Below are 21,058 nucleotides of genomic sequence, written 5' to 3' on the forward strand. Positions count from 1 at the left end.
AATTAGAGTTGCACACGCAGTGCGTTTCGAGTTCTGTTTTCTGGTTATATAGGTAAAAACTTTTGCTTTACGTTGGAAAATAATTTCTTGACTCTTTTGTATAAGAAAATACACCTGTTAAAAGAGCATAAAAATCAATCCAAAGCAACGTTAAAGGGCAACAGACTGAAAAAAACATAAAGTAAATAAATGTACGGTAGCTCTAGATAATTGTTTCCGATCCTAGAAATCCTCACGTATCAGATCAAGTTTATAAACATAAGGTGCTGTCCACACTGGTGGGAATTTGGAAGCCGCTTGAATGTAACTGTAGGTTTTTAACCAAAAATAAAATGTTGATGTTGTCGTTAGGTAGGGAGAGGAAAAAAGCATTGTGAGGGTGGGGGGCTCTGTTACAGTTAAATCATATCAACTTAAGGTGGAGACTTAGCCAAAAGAACAGACCTAGAGAAGACTAGGCGACAAGACTGAAGAGAGAGAAACAGAGTCGGGAACAAAATAAAAGACAATTTTCCTTCTCACCTGAAAAAGAATTCCCAAGTGTTAGAGGAACAGGCTATAAAGTTGCAGGGTTTATTTTATTCGGCTCTTTCTATCCCGTTTCTTTAGCCAGTCCTAGGAGGACACACACACCTACTAATCCAGAATGGTAATAGCCGGAGCTCTCCCGCACATAGTTCTGCAGTGTCAGCACGGAGGTCAGGCTACGTTTCCAAGTCATAAGATGCAAAGCGATACCTAAGCAACCAACCTGACAAGCGTTGCCCCCAGTTGTTGTGTTAACCACCAAACTCTCAGGTGATGAACACAGATATGTCAGAGAAAAATGTATTCCTCTTGGGAATCACAGATTTCCCAATAGTCAAGATCTGAAAACGTAAAACCCGGGGCTGAGTGAACGGTGCTGGTGCGGACAGTAGGCAGTAGTTGCTCAGTAATGGTCTCGGACTTAGCATGAGTGATGAGCACCAAGACTGCCCCTCGAACATCCAAATTCACTCATTCTTTAGGAGCAAGAGGTCATCAGTCAAGCGCAGGGTAACCCTTTTTCAGAAATAATGGGGCGTATCCAAGTCCCGCACCTGTCCCCTAATTGCTATTCCTCACCCGCGCCACTGAAAAGATCTAAGTTTCCAGAAAAGATTGAGACAACGTCTTCCTTTTCCTGGTAGAGTTTCAACGGAAGAGACATGCGAAAGGAGGAAGGAAGTCTTAGAACGGTGGCGCCCAGCCGCCAAGGGTCACCTCAAGCTCTGAAATTGTTTCTCTGCAGAGTAGAGGTTAGTACCTCGCTCCTGTAGGAGTGTAAGACACGCCGCTCTCATGGCTTTGACTTACGTCCCCAAGCACGCCTTCCAGGTTCCCTTGGCCTTGACATTATGGGTTCCCTCACATCTTTCCCAGACGTGATGCAAGATGTTAACTTGTTTTCGCTCAGCTTTCTTTTTTGTGCAAATAAATATATAGCTCTTTGTCCACCTACGTTCATGCAGTGGACTGAGTGGGACCTCCCCACATTGCTCTTTCAGGATCCGTCCCGGCTTCCTGGCCTGCTCCCATACCACAAGGGCAGTGTCCCCCTGTACTTTGACGCTTGTCAGTACGAAACGCTGAGGCCTGTTGCGATCGGACATTTTCCTACTCTTCACTCAGTCATTCAACAAGCATGAATTAGGTGCCTCTCAACGTCAGGCCCCAAGACGAGGGCTTTAAGGTAACAGTAGTTAGCAAAACGTAATGCCTATGTTTGAGGAATTCACAATCTATTAGGGACACAGACATTAAATAATTAACCACAGAAAAATTATATAATTACAATTGTGATAAATGCAATGAGGGATAGAAAGGACCAAAAGCGGGCTTTATTTAGGGGTCTTGAGGGGTCATAGAAACCTCTGCCAAAATGTCACCAGACTCAAATTGGAGGGATAAATGAAGGTTGACCTGATGGAAAGGGGTGGCTTGTATATAGCTCAGTGGGAGGTTTTAACAAAAAATCTGGACTTTTTCAATCTCACTTTACTTTCTTGAGCAATGGGTTTACTGGGACACCACAGGAGCAGCAGGTCTTCCAAATCTGCCTCTTTTGCATGAAAACCTAACGTAACACAGAGACCCCGGTTTTTTCAAGGCTAACCTCGTTTTCTGAAGAGCTTTAAATAAACCAGAAATATTGCCTGGGTTTTAAAATAAGACTGTAAGGTGACTCTAGAGCAGCTTGGTTGCTGGTGGCGCTCCTCAGGCCTTGTTGGCCTACTGGGAGAGCTTTAGAATTCACTTAGCTTATTGTATCAGCCCTGTTGTTGGGGATGCAGTAAAAATAAAAGATAAGTGTTTTTAATTTGAAGCACCATGTAAATACTAGAAATCATTATTACATATATTATACTGTAAAAATATATAATTAGTACCTCAATGAGAACTACTAGAGCCTGATGTTCATGCTCATTACATGAATTATCATTTTGTCAGAAAAAGTCAACAAAGTCAGAAGGTACCACCCTTGGTGGTTGGAATTTAAATAAAATGAATTATCTTGTTAAATTACCCATTTTACCCACCCACATTCTTAGAAAAGGAATTTGGTCACATTCTTTGGAACATACCTGGGGAGCTCACACAAATGTGAATTCCTCACCTTCCACGTCGGACATCGACACAGATTCTCTTGTTTGGGGGTAGGGAATTTGCATTTAACAAGTGTTCATGGTGATTGCTATGAAAACTAAAGTCTGAAAAACACGGTTTTGGCGTTTTTCAATTTGGAATATAAGATTAATAATTCATTATTAAATGCATTGGAGAAGTTTCTAAATTACAAGTATTTGTAGACTTTTTAAAAAATCTTCTAAACCTTAATAAGAATAGCTCACTAACTCCTATATCATAGGATGTTTGTGCCTGTGTGTGTGTATTTGTGTGTGCGCTGTGACATAATTCTGGCTTCTACACGAATATTGGTGAGTAAACAAAGCAACTGAATAGCCTCTAACTACATGTAATTCTAAGACACAAAGCTTTGAAAACCAGATTTTGACTGTTTTTACAAGTCACTCGGAACTTGAATTTATCAATATTTTTGTTAGCATTATTTAAGGAAGCCCACCATGATTCTGTACTCGTATTATTCTTCACGGTGGTTTGTATCTTCCCGTATACCATTCGCTTTTAAGGACTTCATAAATCTGTCAGGATGTGTTAATAGTATAATAGGAATCATAAAAAGAGTGTGAAAACAAACAGTCATTCTGGGAGAGACACATTAATCTCAGAAGTACAATATTATTTTGCTTTAAAAAAAACAAGCTAGGTAAGCCATTTCTTACATATAAAGACTGAAGACACTACAAGGTATGGCTTAGGGCTAGAGGGCTAGAGGGCTAGACCAGAGGACAGAAGTACTCTTCACACACAAAAAAAATCAAATAAATAAAAAAATAAATAAAACAAACAAATAAATAAATATTTAAAAATAAATAAAATAAATTAAATAAATAAAAATAAATTAAATAAATAAATAAAAATAAATAAAATAAATATAAATAAAAATAAATGGAAGAAAGAAAGGAAGGAAGGAAGGAAGGAAGGAAGGAAGGAAGGAAGGAAGGAAGGAAGGAGAAAGAAAGAAAGAAAGAAAGAAAGAAAGAAAGAAAGAAAGAAAGAGAAAGAAAGAAAGAAAGAAAGAAAGAAAGAAAGAAAGAAAGAAAGAAAGAAAGAAAGAAAGAAACTCTTCACAATAACGTGGTGGGAAATTGGAAGTTGTCCTCTGTCAGCTTAAAAGCGGGGAAGTTGGAAGAAAGTTGAAACCTGGACAGAATGAGGAAGGTCTCTAAGGAGGATGAAAAGCCCATAGTGGGAGGCGGTAAGCAGGGGCAAGGCCCCTGTCTGGGCGCAGCAGCAGAACTTTGGGACGCAGACAGACTGTATCAAATTTAAGACGATGCTTGCTGTGTTACGCCTTCAGCCAAGAGTGGTTGTACATTGATGGTGCTCTGAGTGGTGAAGGTATTGGGCCAAAGGAGGAAAAAAAGAGGGGAGCAGCCAAACACGAAGGCAACATACACAGTGAGGATCAAAGGCATTGGAGAGTAAAAAATAAGACTAAAAGGTAATCAAGAGAACGGTAGCCCTTGTGAAAGTATTTGGAGACACTGGGAGAGACAGATTGGCCGTTGGAATGAAGAACGGGAGCCTAGTTTATTAGGGACTTAGTCCAAGTATCAGACGAAAAGGTGACCCCAGAAGCCTTGAAGGCCTACAGTCGTCCAGACCTTGGACTCCAGTATCAAGGAGTTTGTATATGTCACTTGAACCTAATTCTCAGAGATTTGGATATAGAAAATGTCTTCTTTTTTTCTGACTCACTAAGTTAAGCTGAAATGGGTAAATATGAGGTTAGATTAAATAATATTAAGAAAAGGAAATTTATGGGATGGCTGGATGGCTCAGTGGTTGAGCATCTGCCTTCAGCTCAGGTCATGACCCCGGGGTCCCGGGAACTAGTCCCACATCAGCCTTCCTGTAGGGAACCTGTTTATCCCTCTGCCTGTGTCTCTGCCTCTTTCTCTGTATCTCTCATGAATACATAAACAAAATCTTTAAAAAAAAAAAAAGGAAAGGAAATTTAAAAGGAAAGAAAGGGGGAGAAAAGAAGGTTTTATTTGTTTTTCTCCTTCACTGAACCGGGAACTGTTTAAGGACTGGAATGAAGTCATATTCATTTTTGTACCAACTGGTACAATATTTTTGCGAACTGTTTAAGGACTGGTACAATATTCTTGTACCAACTGCTTCTGGCACAGTGGATGGATAGGAGGATAAAATAATAAATTAATTAACAAAATAATAAGATAAATCACATTCTAGTGGGAATAAAAATGATCTGAGAAAAGAGAAACAACAGAAATGAAACCCTAAAATATGCACATGGATGCAAAAAAAAGCCAAATTTACAGCAGGGGCAAATTGAAACGGTCCTAGAGGTGCAAAGGTTCCCATTAGTAGCAGTTCTGTTAATTCAGTTAATGGCACCTTATCAAGGAGTCGGGGAAGAAAATCACATTGCCATCCCTCTCTTTCTCTCCCCTCCCTGTGATAGGACCACAAACTCTCGCAGGCACTAAACGAAAATAAAATAAAGCATGTTAAATAATTAAAATTTAGAAAGCTTTCTAGAAGGTGTTATCATGCAGACTGAATGCATATCCCGCCCGGCAGTTGAAGGGACACAGGCTGCTCTAACACCGGCTGGCGGAGGCGACCAGCAGCCTTTGCTCTCTGTAAGCCCAGTGCCCAGGACTGGCCAAGGGCCCAATACTCTGCTTTAGTTCAGTTTAGTTTTATTTCTCATCAGCAGCCATGGAGAGGAAGGCTTCCAAGTGCAGTTCTACAGAGAAGGTATTATGTGAATCTAATGCAGTTCAAAGATTTAAGTAGATCTCCACAGAAGAAAGACGGAGCAAAAGCAGGCCATATTTTGTTTCATCATTTTCTCTTCCCTCGTAGCATGAAGATGAACATACCCGAACACTATAACTGGCTCCAAAATGCCAAACACGACAGGGACCGGACTGATCAAGGGGTCTTTCTCTGGGCACCGCTGCCAGCCCAGGATCACTGATGTAGCAGTTTTCATACATTTTTGTTACCTATTCTACGTGTCCACAAATTGTGCAAAGAGAAGAACGTAACACCTATTGCTTAACTAACCTTAGGAAGGTGCTCAGATCTTGTGACATTAGTGAAGGAAGATGTTTCTGAAATATGTAACTTGGCATGTAAAAATTCCACTGGCTCCAAAATCTGTCCTTTAAAAGTCACCTCAAAAAGAGAGAAGAAAAAAAAAAAAAGGAAGGTCACCTGGGTGGCTCAGTGGGTTAAACATCCAACTCTTGATTTTGGCTCAAGTCATGATCTCAGGGTCCTGAGATGAGGCTCATGAAGGACTATGCACTGAGGGTAGAGGCCGTCTAAGATTCTCTCTCCCTCTCCCTCTGCATCCTACCTCCCATGCACGCTGTCTCTTTTTTTTAATAAATAAATAAATAAATAAATAAATAAATAAATAAATAAATAAATAATTTAAAATTTAAGAATTTAAAGTCACCTCATCCTATTATTTCCCAATTATAAGCATCAACCTAAAAAAATAAATAAATAAAAATAATAAAAACATCAACCTGTATCTTAAAGGGGGAAAAAAAACTTATTCATATTTAAAAATAAAAGTCAATGGGATAATTTAAGAATTAGAAATTAACGTTTTTTTAAGACAAGTCACCTAAAACACAGACTGTGCCATGGCCGCTGAAATCCAATCCTTCCATGGGAATCGAATCATCTTGAAGGACTGGAATTCATGGGCCATGGCAAAGAAAAGCCTGAAAGCTCTTCTTGTCCTTGACAGTCACCTTGAAAAGAGACTCCTCAAATCAGGAAATTGAGGACAGTGGCTTTCATCAATTAAGGCTGTGAAAATAGCCATCGATTTGATGAGACGTTTAGGAGGGAGGAGTTTTCTTTCCTCTTTGATTTCCTCTCACTTGTAAAAGATGATGAACCATCACTCTTTGCTTTGAAATAATTTCTCTCGCTCTGGCATCTTGCGGGAACCCCATGTGCTAAAACTGAATGATTTATCAGGATTATGGTTGCAATACTTTGTCTGAGATCAGCTTTAAAAATCCATAAATACTGATAAACTTGGGACGATCAGGGTTGTGGGACCCCTTGAGTTTCGCAGCGAAGGACGTTAGGTACATTGTTCTGGGTTATTATTCACGGGAGCAATTGGTTAGGATCTCTCTTGTCTCAGGGAGCTAATGCTCTGTAAGGGATCTTAGCATGATAGTCCCAATCAAAGATTGGGAGGATGGTTTTATTTTTATATACTATTAGGATTGCAGGTGGCAGGGGTGGGGGGTAGTGGAGAGAGACAGTTTTAACAGACACTTGCTGCCTTAAGAAGAGTGCTCAAATTTCAGATTAAGATGTGAAAGCTTGGGGCCTCTGGGTGGCAAAGAAGCGATTAAGAGTCTGCCTTCAGGTCAGGTCATGATCCCAGAGTCCTGGGATGGAGCCCACGTCGGGGTCCTTGCTCAGAGGGGATGTGAAAACTTCAGAGCTCATAGCGTAGAGTAGGAATGAAGATCCTTGGAGTAACTATGGAGGAAGATCCTAAATTGCAAAGATTGGCTGTTACCAGCTTTCGCCCCAAGTCAATTAAGCCAACTTGTATTATCATAAAACTGCCAAAATACTGTATCTGGTTAAATGGGAGAAGGGTTCGCTTTATTTGCCTTGTGTACCCACCTTGCCCTATGATGCGTGTAGTCACAAAGATGGAATGAATTGCAACACTTAGTTAAAAAAAAATACACACACACACACACACACACCCCCCAAGGAATTTGTTTTTGCAATTCCACATGAAGTATATCTATTTTTAGTTTGCATTTTAGGGACAGTATATATTTTCCAAACAGAAATGCTTCACTTCCATTTTGCCCATTCTACTTTTCTCTCTTAAATAATTAAAAAAAATAAAAAATAAAACATGAGCAAGGACTTCCAATAATGAAGAATCAGAGTTCATAGTGCTACCCAATCCAAAATTTCCACTTTTAGGAATTTACTCTGGTAAAATGTTTATAGTAAAGTACAAGGATATATGTAGAAGGACATTCACTTATTTGTCAAAAAAAAAAAAAAAACCCAGTAAATGTCCGTGAGTAATGGTATGTCCACAATATAGCATATTACGAGGAATGAGGCAGCTAAGCATGTCCTGACATGGGATGATATCCAATGAAACATATTAAACCGTAAAGGAATATGTTTGGTTTAAACATATTAAACCATAAAGGAATACGTTTGGTTTAAACATGTTAAACCATAAAGGAATATGTTTGGTTTAAACATATTAAACCAAAAAATGGTTGTAGCACAATATGCGGAGCCTAGCACCATCTTGCTCTAGGTACAACTAACACGTGCAAATAAACAGCAACACTACACTCTCAGCCGCGCTTATGTCCGAGGGGAAGAGTGGCCTTGTGTGACTGAGTTGCTAACGGAAAATTACAACTGATTCTATAAATATCTTTAAAGTGTAAAATTTCTATAAAATTTTTAATCATGTATTATGTTTCATTTTTAAACAAAATTCAAAGAAAATACAAAAGAGGATTAAACTTGGATCTTCATCCTTGACGACCGTCAAGCTGACTTTATTACTCCATAGAAATTACACATTGGCACGTTGCCATTTTTCTTCTTTTCTACAGCATCTTAAATTTAGCAAACGCTCTTAATTATGTATGTGTTCGAGTCTTATGTACTAGCTTTACCATAATTAACAAGAATGTGGTGTTGTTCATAGAACTGTGGTCTCTAGAGAAAGAAAATAGTCTCTTTCATTAATAAGACTATCCTCAAGGGCCAATCAGGCAGGGACAACTGGAGCCCAGCATCTGCTGGCCCCATGCAGACTTGGCAATTGCTTCAGCCTCTTTTGAGGCTGGTAAAATCCACTTCCCTTCATTCACATTTTACTGTTTAAAAGCATTCCACAAACTTTATTGCATTTATGATGTTGAATTAGATCTTTCCTCAATGGGGATACCATACACATACATGACTATTAACAGCAGAAATCATTGAAGAAGGTGAAGATCAAGCTAAGGTAACTGTGTATGATCATGTGTGTGTTTAGTGTGTTTACAACACATTATATATTTTATATTTATATCTGTGTATAAAATGTGTTTATATGTGTGGATAGATATGTATGATATACATGGGTATAGATTATATATAGATATGAATATATTATATAGATAGGTATAAAATAGATATAAAACAATTTAATGTTTAGGCTTCTCAAATCAAGAAATATACCCAAATATTGCTTTTGGCCACTGAGACTTATATGACCACTGATAAATACTTTCCACTGTGTTTTTTGATAGCTTATCCAATATAAATATACATCATTCTTTCTATATTTTTTTTTCTATGCCACAGGCTGATTTCCCTGAATTTTATATTTGGCCTATCCACTCACACCCAAGTGTAATTTTTCAGGATACAGGCAAGCGAGGCTTGCACATAAGGTTAATATTATCACAACAAATTATAGTGTTCAAAGTTAGGTCACTAGATTTAAAATTCATCAAATACGAGTGGCTCAGTCAGTTAAGCATCTGCCTTCGGCTCGGGTCATGAGCCCACAGTTCTGACACAGAGCCCCACATCCAGCTCCCTGCTCAGCAAGGAGTCTGCTTTTCCCTCTCCCCTCTGCCCCCGCTCATTTGTGCTTTCTCTCTTCTACTCCCTCAAATAAAGAAATAAATTTTTTTAAAAAAATCATTAAATATGAAAACACGGTATCATTTTACTTCTCTAAGTCTCACAATGAAGTTTAAATAAAGTGTTTTCTCGGGTGCCTGTGTGGCTCAGTTGGTTAAGTGTTGGCTCTATTTCAACTCGGATCATGATCTCAGGGTTGTGAGATCAAGCTCTGCATTGGGCTCCCTGTTGGTCTCTGCACTGGGCATGGAACCTACTTAAGGTTTTTCCTCTCCCTCTTCCTATTTCTCCTCCCTCTAAGCTTGCATGCATGTCCTCTCTCTAAAAATAGTGTTCATAATCAATACATTGCATGAAAATAATTTTTACAACTGTTTATTGGACTGAAGATTTTTACCCCTTTAGTCATAAGAATATCAGATTATAGTCATGTCATAAGATAAACATGGTATTGTAATTATTCCAACTATTGAATTCCAGTTATTGAAAACTCCCTCCAAAATTTCCATATTTAACATATATTAATTTGTCTTAAATTTATTTTTAAATGATTCAATTTGTCTTGGAATGATATGACCTACACCATCATCCAGGAATACCTAGCTGGTCACATTTTTAAACCTTATCTACTATAAGCCCTAGGCTGTCTTTTTGAGGCTAACAATCACTTTCCAAATTACATTATCTGAGAATCTTTGGTTTAACTTAGTGGCGAGTAAGGGACACAAAGAGAATGTTAGTCAAACGTGAAGGGAGGGGACAAGCTTACAAACATTTGCCAAAGATTCGTTGACTCTGAGAAGTCCACTTCTTTCAACATGACAGCCAGCACTGTGGTTAACACGTACTCTACAGAGCACCAGGGGTGCCTGTCTAGCTGCGGGGGCTCCTCCCCAGATCCTGGCGCAACACTGGGAATCCCAAGCTTCAGTCTCAAATGTTATCATTCTCTTTTTCTGTATCTGCTTGCTCAGTTATCGTTTCTAAAACATAACCATATACACTGATAGCCAAGTCCTGAGAGTCTTCCGAGACCAGCCATAGCTCCAGTGGACTGCGCTTTTCCCTCTCCTTCCTCATTTATATATTTAAATTAGAGCTTTACTGACCATTCCTTTTTCCTCCAGATCATTTTGTTTGCTGGATATTTGTTCTTCCTTGCTATGAAGCCTGGGTCAGGACACTTCCAATCCACCCTAGTCTACTTAAGCAGGTATGCCTACGTAGAGAGAGGATACTGGAGTCTAGTTCCTCTTCTGTCTGAAGATATCGGGTGCTCTTGCAAATAGTTGCAGATTCCTCCCAGAATCAAATTTTCTACATTCCATTCCACAAAACAAAAACTCCTGGATAATTGGTAATTTCATTACAAGATGTAGAAAAGTCATATTTAAAATAGGGAGGGACTGACTGGCTTTGTAATTAAAAATCCAGTAGGGTCCACCTTAATGTTTGCCTAAGCAATTTAACTGTATCAACAGCTATTAGAGTGTGGCTTGGAACTTCTAGGGGTCCAGAGACCATTCTCTTGGGTTTATAAAATCAAAATTAGCTTGAAATAATATTAAAATATCTTTTGCCTTTTTCATTCTCACTGTCTTACTAGTTTACAGAAGAGTTTTCCAGAAGCTGCATGATGTGGTATTGCAACAGATTGAATGCACCACGGAGATATGAGAATCTAGCCCACTTTCTATTAAATCAGACATGAGAAAGAGCTGCAAAATGTAAAACAATGCCACTTTTCTCACTTTATTTTTCCTCTTTTAGAAATTTTATTCTTTAAAAAAATATATTTTTCTAAATCATGGAGATGCACAGCATAGGGAATATAGTCAATGATACTGTAATAACTTTATGTGGTGACAAAAGACAACTAGACTTATTGTGGGGATCATTTCATAATGTATAAAAATATCGAATCATTATTATGTACACTGAAACTAATAGGATATGGTTTGCCAGTTTTACTTCAATTAAAAAAAATTATTTTCATTAAAAATATGTTTGCTTACATCACTAGGTTATGTCCTAATCCAGGAAAATAAGTATCTCCTAACCCTCCTATAAATACTAATAGGGCCCACCAGGAACTCTATACAAAGATCACAAGGTCTCCAAAGCAATCTCCAACACAATCAGCTGCTTTACTAGATTATAAAGTAAATAAATAAAAATGTGCATTTATCGTGTTAATAGTTTTAAAACTGTCATGAATAAAATGAATGCTAAGCTAAGGAATTCTCAGTGGTCACAGAAATCTAGAATAACCAGAAATATCTGTAGCAACTGCTTAAATACTAGAATTGCTTGAAACTTAGTAATCTCATCTTCCATGATTTCATCTGCCATCAATGCATCAGTGATAGCTCAAAACTGTCAATCTCTAGTTTACACCTTTTTTTGTGGGTGACCTGCCATAATTATCCAAGTCCACAGAGTTCTTCAGTCTTAATTAAATAACAAATGATATAATGGCAAAATAATATGAGTCTGAGTTCTACAGAGAAATGGATCCAACAGGATATATATATTTTTTATATTTATATAACTATAATAATATAAATAAAATATATTTAATATATATTAATATATTAAATATAAAAATATATTTATATTTATAAATATAAATTATTTAATAAATAATCAAATATATTAAATATAATTTAATAAAAATATAATTTATAAATATAAATTTATTTATAAATGTAAATATATATTTATATAAATAGTAAGATATTTATTTTTATATATTTATATAATATTTATATATATAAATAGTAAGAGATTTATTATGAGGAATTGGCTCACATGATTAAGGAGGTTGAGAAGTCCCACCATTTGTTGTCTGCCAGAGGAAGGCTTAGGAAAACCAGTAGGGTAGTACTGGTCCAAGCTTGAGGACCTCAGAACTAGGGTAGTCAATGGTGTTAAGTCCCAGTCTGAGTCTGGTGACCCAAGAACCAGGAGCTCCAATGTTCAAAGTCAGGAGAAGACGGATATCCCCCCTGAAGCAGAGAGAATGAATTCACCCTCCCTCTACCTTTCTGTTCTATTTGAGTCCTTGAAGGATTGGATCATGCTCACCCACACTGGTGAGGGGATTTTCTACACTCTGTCTACTGACTCAAATGCTAATCTCTTCCAGAAACGCCCTCACAGACACATCCAAAAATGTTTACCAGCCATGTGGGCATCTGTGAGCCCAATCAAGTTGACACGTAAAACTAACCGTCACAGGGATTATCATACATTTTATTAGTGAAGATTTAGAAGACACTTCAAACTCTACTTCCCAATGTGTCACTCAGATCTGATCTTGTTATTCCATTACATATTTATTTTATTCTGAACCATCATTTATCAGTTAACCAGCTTAGTACTTAGATTCTGTTTTTTTTTTCTTCCTCAACACCTTCATCTGTTGTATCACTGAATCCTGTAAATTCTCAGACTTGAAATATCTCTAGTATTTTCTCCCTTCCCTATATTTATTTTGCCTTTAATTAGCTTTTCCTAGATTATGAAGACTAAGCACTCCTTCAAGGGAACAAATGTGATTATATCACTCATCTGCTTAAAATAGTTTAATGGCTCCCATCACAGGACACACAATGCTCTTAATACATCATTCAAGAAATTTCTTTATGTGCACCTTCCATACATCTCTACTGTGAATATCACCATCTTGGCTGATGTACCAGAAGCTCTAATTCTGTGCCAAATATACCTTTTTCCTTTGTATAGCTGGCAAAGAACTACTTAGTATTTCAGACTCGACTCTGAAATCACTTGGTCTTTGAAATTCCTGAAGTCTGAGGCAAAATTAAGCACTTTCTTGTTAGTTTCCTACTCATATCTCTATGATAGCACTTATCTCGTTTCTATAATACTTTATTTTCTGCTCCTTTGGTAAAGCACAAGCTTGTGACACAAGCAGGAATTTTTATTTGCATTTTATGTCAATAACATTGTTAGTGCTTAATAATATTGATAAGAAGTAATAACAAAGACTATGGCCACACCAAAAATAAGGTTTAACTCATTTTTTTTTGCACTTATTTACGCTCAATCACTTCCTCCAAAGGGATTTTTAAGAAGGCTTATGAAAACAACAAATAGAATAGAAAGAAAAGTATAAAGGAAGACTAATAAGGGAACAGACTGTCAGTTTGAGTGACAAGAGCAGGGCAATGTCAGGGATAAAAAGGAAAGCAAGGCTTAAAGCAAGAGAGATTAACAATGTCAATTTCTGCAGAGTTCAAAGAAGATAAAAATGGAGAAAGGTCTACTGGATGAGATAATTAGACCAACATTAGTTTTCCTTGATAAAGCCATTTTGGTAAAGAAATAGGAAAGAATCCAGATTTCAAGGGATTAATAAACTAGTAGGTGCTGAGAAATATGAATGGCAAGTAAACACACACACACATTATTGCATTCTCAAGGGCTGAAGTCAGTTACAGGGATCATTACAATTTTTTTTTTTTAAATGGGGGCTCTGCTTTAAGAATAAGTGAAACGTGCTAATTCCAGAAAACACAAAAAGCTACTCAACTAATATAGCACCAAACATTTTCAACCCATAACCAATCAGCAATCTAGGGTAACTATATGCTTGTTTTGTAAGGTTTTTCACTAATTCTTCCCTCAAAATCTAACTCTGTATCTGCTGTCCTAAGAGGCATCATGAAAGTAAGAAATTCATGACCATCACCTTGGTAACAGTTCTATGACATTCATAAGTGATAATTAAAAAATTAGTAATAGCTTTAATGTGGCAGGAGCAATACTGCCTTTGCCATTCAAAAAGTAGCAACCAAAAATAATAAAAATAAGTATCTAAAAATCTAAAATAATAATAATAATAATAATAATAATACAAGAGGTAATATTCAGTAACACATCTGTCCTAAAAAATAATTTTCATCGCACCTAATCCTGAAAATATATAGAATATATATATATATGGCTATATATATATATATATATATATATATATATATATATAATCCAGAAAATATATAGATTCTATTATTCCATTTTATAGAAAAAGCAAACTGAGGCATAGAGACTAAAGTCAAAGCTCTCTGTTTAATGGCATATATTGTATCTGAATTCATCTTTTTTTAAACAAGAATCTTTAACTCTACTGAGCACAAATATTAAGAAAATAAATACTACAATATTCCTATAAATAGTGTTTTATACACATATATACATGGAGATATGCATACGTGAATGTTAAAGTTTGGTCATCAATAGTACAAAAGCAATAAAGCCAGGAAAATAAAATTTCTGAGCTTTATTCCTGATTTGTCTTGTGGATCTTTACATATAGTACTTTTTCAAGGTCCTTATAAAGTAAATGGCATAATAACCAAATTCTGATTCTACATAGGAAAAGATAACTAAGCAAATGAGTATCAGGCTGGTAAGCAACGTGGGTTCATTGCTTGGACAGTTAACTATACATCTTGGGCCTAACGTATCTTTAAAAAATTCTGAAATTTGCACGAATGGACAAGTGTGAGCTGGGTTCTTTCTCCTCCTTGATATGCTTTTCTTAATCTCTATTTTCTAGCTAAAGAAAGAAATGGTTGTTTTCATAGACTGTTTAGCTCATTTCAGGGCTTTCAGAATAAGGTTTACAGGACTTGTCCTTGATACAGAGACAACAGAAGGAAGGCTTCTAAATATTTAATAGCTAGGAAATACTACATTTAATATTCTCTTGAGCTTGCACAGTGCTGACTTAGAAGGAAACCTGAAGTGTCTCTTTTCCACATGTAGAATCTGAACAATGCAGTCCATAAGCATTCTCTAGAACAGCACCTTCTTAAAGGTAAAACACGTCTTTTAAACTGTGTGCGGAAAGCTCTTCGTTGACTGGGAAGAAATAGCTATAAACTGTACTTCAGGGTTTCATTCATATTCTATTATTTTATCACCTTATTCTTTCCTTTTTAAAACTTCAACAATTTGGCCAGGGCCTGAATTTTAAGCTTTGTTTTATTTTCTTCTGTTTTGCCATTTTGGGAGTTTTTTGTTTGTCTGAATAAGCCACACATTTTAAGAATACTAAACAAATCAGCCACCAACTCCCATTGAACAGGTTTTGCACATCCAGTAAGCCTTGATTTTGATTTTACAAATGTGAAAATTCCTCTAGATAGGATAAAATTTTAAAGAACCAGGCCTGGAAAAGAAACCCCCATACCTCAACGTCCCTTTCAAATGGTTATAACCCTTCACAAGATTTTTGAAAAATGCCCTAGAGTTTGGCTTCTTCTGTTCTGCAATTTCTTTATAGGTTGTTCAAGAGTCTGTAATTCAAGTCAATAAATATTTCTTGTCCAACTCTTATGATTTGAAGGCCCTCTGCTGTGAGATTCCAGAGAAAGCAAGACAAGCTCTAGGAGCGTGTAATCTATATTTCTGCAAGAAAATAAATGACTCAAAATAAATGTAAAATATAGTCGAATCAGGAAAAAACAAAACGCTTGAGTCACACATCAACCCACCTTTGTCTGCCTTCCATTCGTATTTCTCCAACGAGAGCACCTGGCTCTTAGGGAGGTCATCATCTGCAAACCTGTTGGCAATTCTAATGGATATTTTTATGTTCACATTCTCAAAAAGCAGTGAACCCTGAAGGTCGCTGAAGGTCACCATCCCCCTTTGAGACACTCTCACTAAACCATTTCCAGGATACCAGGTTCTTACATTCTTCCCACTTCTCTGGACAATACGTTTCTGTCTTCTTTGCTAGGTCCTTTCTCCCATCTGACCTCCAAATGTTGGAGTGGCATAGAACTTGGCTCCAGACCCTTTTCTATTTCTAGGTGACCTGATGTGGTCAGATTATTAAAACCTATATGCATTTGCGTATGATTCCAAATTTCTATCTATAGCCTCTGACGTCATTGAGCTGTAGACTGCTTTGTTATAATTGTCACAGGACATGATGTCAAAATAGTTTACCAACTGTTTTTTATTTCTTTCCTTTCAAATCTGTTCTTCCGCTCATCTTCTCTACCTTAGCAAATATAACACCGTTACTCAAGTAGAAACGGAGAGGTCATCTTGGTGCTTCCCTTTCTCTCCTCACTTCAGGGTCTAATTCACTAACTCACTGGAGGCCAAGGGCCAATCATCTTCTTGAGCAGTTGCCAGTCTTCCAATTCTCTTGTCCCCATGATTCTGGACATTGTTGTAGTTCCCTATGGCGGTGTAAGTATCACCCCAAAACTTAGCAACTTAAGACAACATATGCTTATTATCCCAATTTCATACTGGTTAGGGGGGACCTGGGTAGTCTGTCTCGCGGTTCTGGTTCTGGCCAGCAGCTACGGCCATCTGAACGTCTAACTGGAGTTGGCAGACGTGCATCCACGGCAGCTCACTCACAGCCCATTGGCAGGAAACCTCAAATCCTTAGTGTCTGTAGAGAGAAGGCCTCGGTTTCTTACCATGTGGGCCTTTCATAGGGCTCCCTGTCTTCCCAACATCCTAACACGCCAGCTGCCATTCCCAGAGTGATGGATTCAAGAGAGTAAGAGAAAACAAGGACGAAAATGTAATGCCTTTTATGACTTAGTCTCAGAAGTTACTTTCCATACTATTATTTTCTTCATATTCTTATTTATTTATTTATTTTTATTTTTTTCTTCATATTCTATTCGTTAGAAACAAATCACTATTATTATTTCAAATGGTTATAACCCTTCAAAAAAAAAAAATAACCCTTCACAGGATTTTTGAAAAATGCCCTAGAGTTTGGCTTCTTCTGTTCTGCAATTTCTTTATAGGTTGTTCAAGAGTCTGTAATTCAAGTCAATAAATATTTCCGTACTATTATTTTCTTCATATTCTATTTGTTAGAAACAAATCACTAAGGGCAGCCCACATTCAACAGCAGAGTAGACTCCACTTCTTAAAGGGAGGAATATCAAGAAATAGGGAAGTATTTTAAAACTACCACTGTCTTCCTTTGTCCAGAATACGGGGCCTTTACCTAAATCAGCTCCATCACTGTTGTGACCTGCGGTAAAGTGGAACGAAAGGATTGAGCAGATGAGTAAATTCAAGAATTGTGAGTTTGTGTAGATACTGACAGAGAGAATAGCATCAAAAAAAGTTTAGGTGGAAACGTCTAATGCTAACAAGAAAGATTGAAGGAGATTCAGAGTTCTAGGGCTTTTTTCAACGAGAAGAAATGACCTAAAAGCATAGACTCCAGTGACAAATTACTTCCAGAGAGGAAAGCTTCCCAAGAGCGGTATGAACATAGCAGCAGAGAAGAAAATGAAAAGTACTTCTTTTCAAGAAAATGGCAAAAGGAGGCCCGCTAATTGAAAGCAATCTCAGGAAAAGTTAGGTTTCACTTAGGCAAGGAGGTAGAGAATTGACAGGAAAGTGAATCATAATCTGGATGTATCGATCGGCTCAAGCTGCCCTAACAGTATCGGAGGCAAGGTGACTTAACAAAACAACAGGCATCTATTTCCTTAGAGCCCGATAGCAAGGTGCCAGCAGGGTTGCTTTCTGGCACAACCTGTCCTCCTGGCTGGCAGATGGCTTCCTTCTTTCTGTATCCTCACATGGCCTTTCTCATATGTGTGCTCCTTCCTAGTAGGTTTCCCCTTCTTATAAGGACACCAGTCCTATATGGAGTCATTTCCTTATGGCCTCACTTAACTTTACCTCCGCAAAGGCCTTGTCTTCCAATGCAGTCACACGGGCAGTTGGGGGTATCAGCATATGCATCTGGGAGGCAAAGGGGAGACATAATTCAGTCGACAGCACTAAATTAGCTAACTTACAGTAAAAACAGATTGTGGGGTTCATGGCACCAGGTGAAAGAAGAGAAGAGCATCATGGCCCCGGCTGTTGTAGGCGGAGGAAAGACGACAGGCGTTAGGAGGGTGGGAACATGGAGTGGGGAAAGAGATCTGAAAGGAAGGACACAGCATCAGATTCAGGATGGAGCAGCTGAGGAACCATGGGGTCTTGGTCTACAAGCAAGAAAAAATTGCAGGCCATGCAATGAGATGGAGAAGACTGCGTGTTGAGTGAGTTTTAGGAGAAGTCAGAAATTAGGAGTCACCAGACGTTCAAGTCATGGATTAAGAAAGCAGCTTCAAATGAATGCCAAATTATTAGCCTTCCCAGAGTACCATATGCCTGTCTGACCCCCCGAAGGGCAATTTTTGGCGTACAGCAATGACCTTCAACACCAAGAAGAAGAGGCAGCCTGTGGTAGGTGTGTGTTATCAACAGGCTGAAGGGGGAGTCGAAGCAGAATAAGCAGTGAGTTCTCATTTCACGCACTAAATCACCCAAAATACTTCATTCAGTACATAATCATTGACAATGTTGGTGGTAAATTCAATAAAACAGTTCCTGTTCTTAATTTTCTTATTATACATTTTGGAGCAGAACATGCATATGGACCAGAGATGAGACATATCCTTTCACAGTTTATCATGAACATGTTTAGGCAGGTAAGAAGCAGAGGGGAAAAATGAAATGCAAAGGCAAGACCGGTCAAGTATGCCCATATTTCCTTAGCTTGCCAATATGTTAATTATCACAATCAATTATTATTTTTCCCCAACAAACGATTCATGACAATTTGGATGAATGCTGAACCTTAACAACAAGAGACTAGGTAATTTTCACTTTCTTGGTGTTACAAAAATGATTTCATAAACTGTAAGTGCCTAAAATGACTTCTTAAACAAAAAGAGGAACACAATAAAAAAAACCCTTCCCATCCAGTTTGAAATTTTCATTGTTTCTGAAACTAGACTGATCTCCAGATAGATAAATACTCAGAAGCAAAATCGATAGATATGTTGCTTAATTTCTATTAAACTCGATTTCAAAATACCTTTTATTAGCTCCTTTATTCCGTTACTACACTACTCTAAGATGCTATGAAATGCAATCTCTTATTAGATTCTAAAAGATTCTAAAGCCAAAAAGAACCAAATTTTGGATGGACAATATCACTTCCCCATAATTCCTTTCAACTTCCATGATGCAGCTTCATGCTGTGGATATGATTATTTTAATAAGATGTCCCAATTTTTCTTTTTTTTTTTTTTTTTGGTCCCAATTTTTCTGAAATAATTATGACATTTCACTTCCAGGGGAAAAAAGCTTTAGTATACTAAATTCTGCTGATCAAGAAGTATATTACGTATTCCATGTAATTGTAGTAAGAAGACCAAATAATTTTTTCTCTAAATCATACATATTATAGAGATGACGTTTTTAATTTTTTTACTACTGGTATTATTAGGAGATACTTTAAAGCTTCTTCCATTGAATTTTTGCTCTGCTGTTGTCAGTGGTGCCAACAGGATGGATGATTTCAAAAGTAGACTTTGGAGTGACAAAGGAATTATATTCAAAAATACTATTTATTCCTGTGACAGTGTATATTATTGGCTTTTAACTTTGAACTCAACTAATCAAAAAATGTTCTCCTTTTTTTTTTAATTTTGAAGTTTCACACTTGAATATTGTGGACTTAACTCTCCACTAAAATATGCCTTTTACAACTTTAGGTGAAGATATTTTGTGTATGTTATTTAGGTTGTGTATACACTACACTTCATATCCATGGTATGTGGCATAGCACCAACAAATACTATACAAAAATTATGTAAAATTTATTAAACTGTGAGTGTATTTGCCCATATAACATAGACAATTAGACAGGTGGAAAGAGAAAACAGTGAAGTTCTTTATTATTTGAGCATCATTAATTTGATTTTCTTATAAGCTAATATTTAGTTGACAAAAACAGAAATACAAAATTAAATTAAAATTACATATAATTATTAGTCTTTGAAAAAATAATTTTAATTTTAAACAGTAACAGTCAACAACTATTGGTTCAGTTTTTCAAAAGACCCCAACAGCAATGAGAATGTAGTAATTCAACATACTGGGGTGACTCAGGTGAAGTCCTATCTTGATCTAATTCTAACAACACTTTTGAAATTAATAAATGTGATTTTTACCTAGAGTTAAATATTTGTAGTTTTTATAAATATTATAATTGTAATATTATAAATATTTATATTTTCAATTATTAGTTTGTAAAATTTTAATTTTTTAATGCTCATTAAAGCATTTGATATGATCAGGATTTCCTTTCTTAAGTAAAATTACATTCATATTTTCAATTTACTACAATCCTATTTGTACCAACAAAGAAAAATATGAAATATATCAAAACTTTATCTTGAAATATTTAATATCAAATATCTATGGAAAGTAAGGCCTTATTCTTCATTTATAGAAATATCGTAATAATTCAAAAGACCTAACTGTGTGATAGTAATATTTCCATTTCAGCCTTCTTTATTATTTTTTTTATTTCATCAACATTTGCTTGGCACTATTTTTTATGGTTAGCCAATGTATAAAGTGTCACAATAAAATTTGTTCTCTGCATCACTAAATTCTGCTACAAAATTTTGTTGTTATACAAATCTAATACAGTTAAGATTAATATTTTCCTACAAAAACAAAGCTTGAACTATAATGTCCTCCTCATAACATTGGAAGTAATAGTAAGGGTTTTTTTCCGCCAATGGAGCAAAATTACTTATAAATTTGGATTATGTGGTTGTCAAAACCTATGAATAAATTAAAATTTCTTAGGTAATTTAAGTCTTTGGGCTATAATTGCTACTCAGTTGAAATAATTCATTTGCATATAGAAATGAAA

The 21,058-nt window shown here is 36.6% G+C and overlaps 1 protein-coding gene across 14 annotated transcripts in view; it reads right to left on the bottom strand.

Moving 5' to 3' along the window:
• KCNC2 (potassium voltage-gated channel subfamily C member 2) overlaps positions 1–21,058 on the bottom strand; it is a 229,603-nt gene that overhangs the window by 54,767 nt on the left and 153,778 nt on the right. For 10 of the 14 annotated variants that reach the window (XM_077913870.1, XM_077913866.1, XM_077913861.1 and 7 more), the window contains one exon: positions 5,710–5,820. The exons of the other annotated variants lie outside the window; for them this stretch is intronic. In XM_077913870.1, coding sequence (XP_077769996.1) covers positions 5,710–5,820 — 111 coding nt within the window. The remainder of the gene's footprint in view (positions 1–5,709; positions 5,821–21,058) is intronic. 14 annotated transcript variants of the gene reach the window in all.

This window comes from Canis aureus, chromosome 11, assembly GCF_053574225.1.
Source record: "Canis aureus isolate CA01 chromosome 11, VMU_Caureus_v.1.0, whole genome shotgun sequence".
NCBI classification, from domain to species: Eukaryota; Metazoa; Chordata; class Mammalia; order Carnivora; family Canidae; genus Canis; species Canis aureus.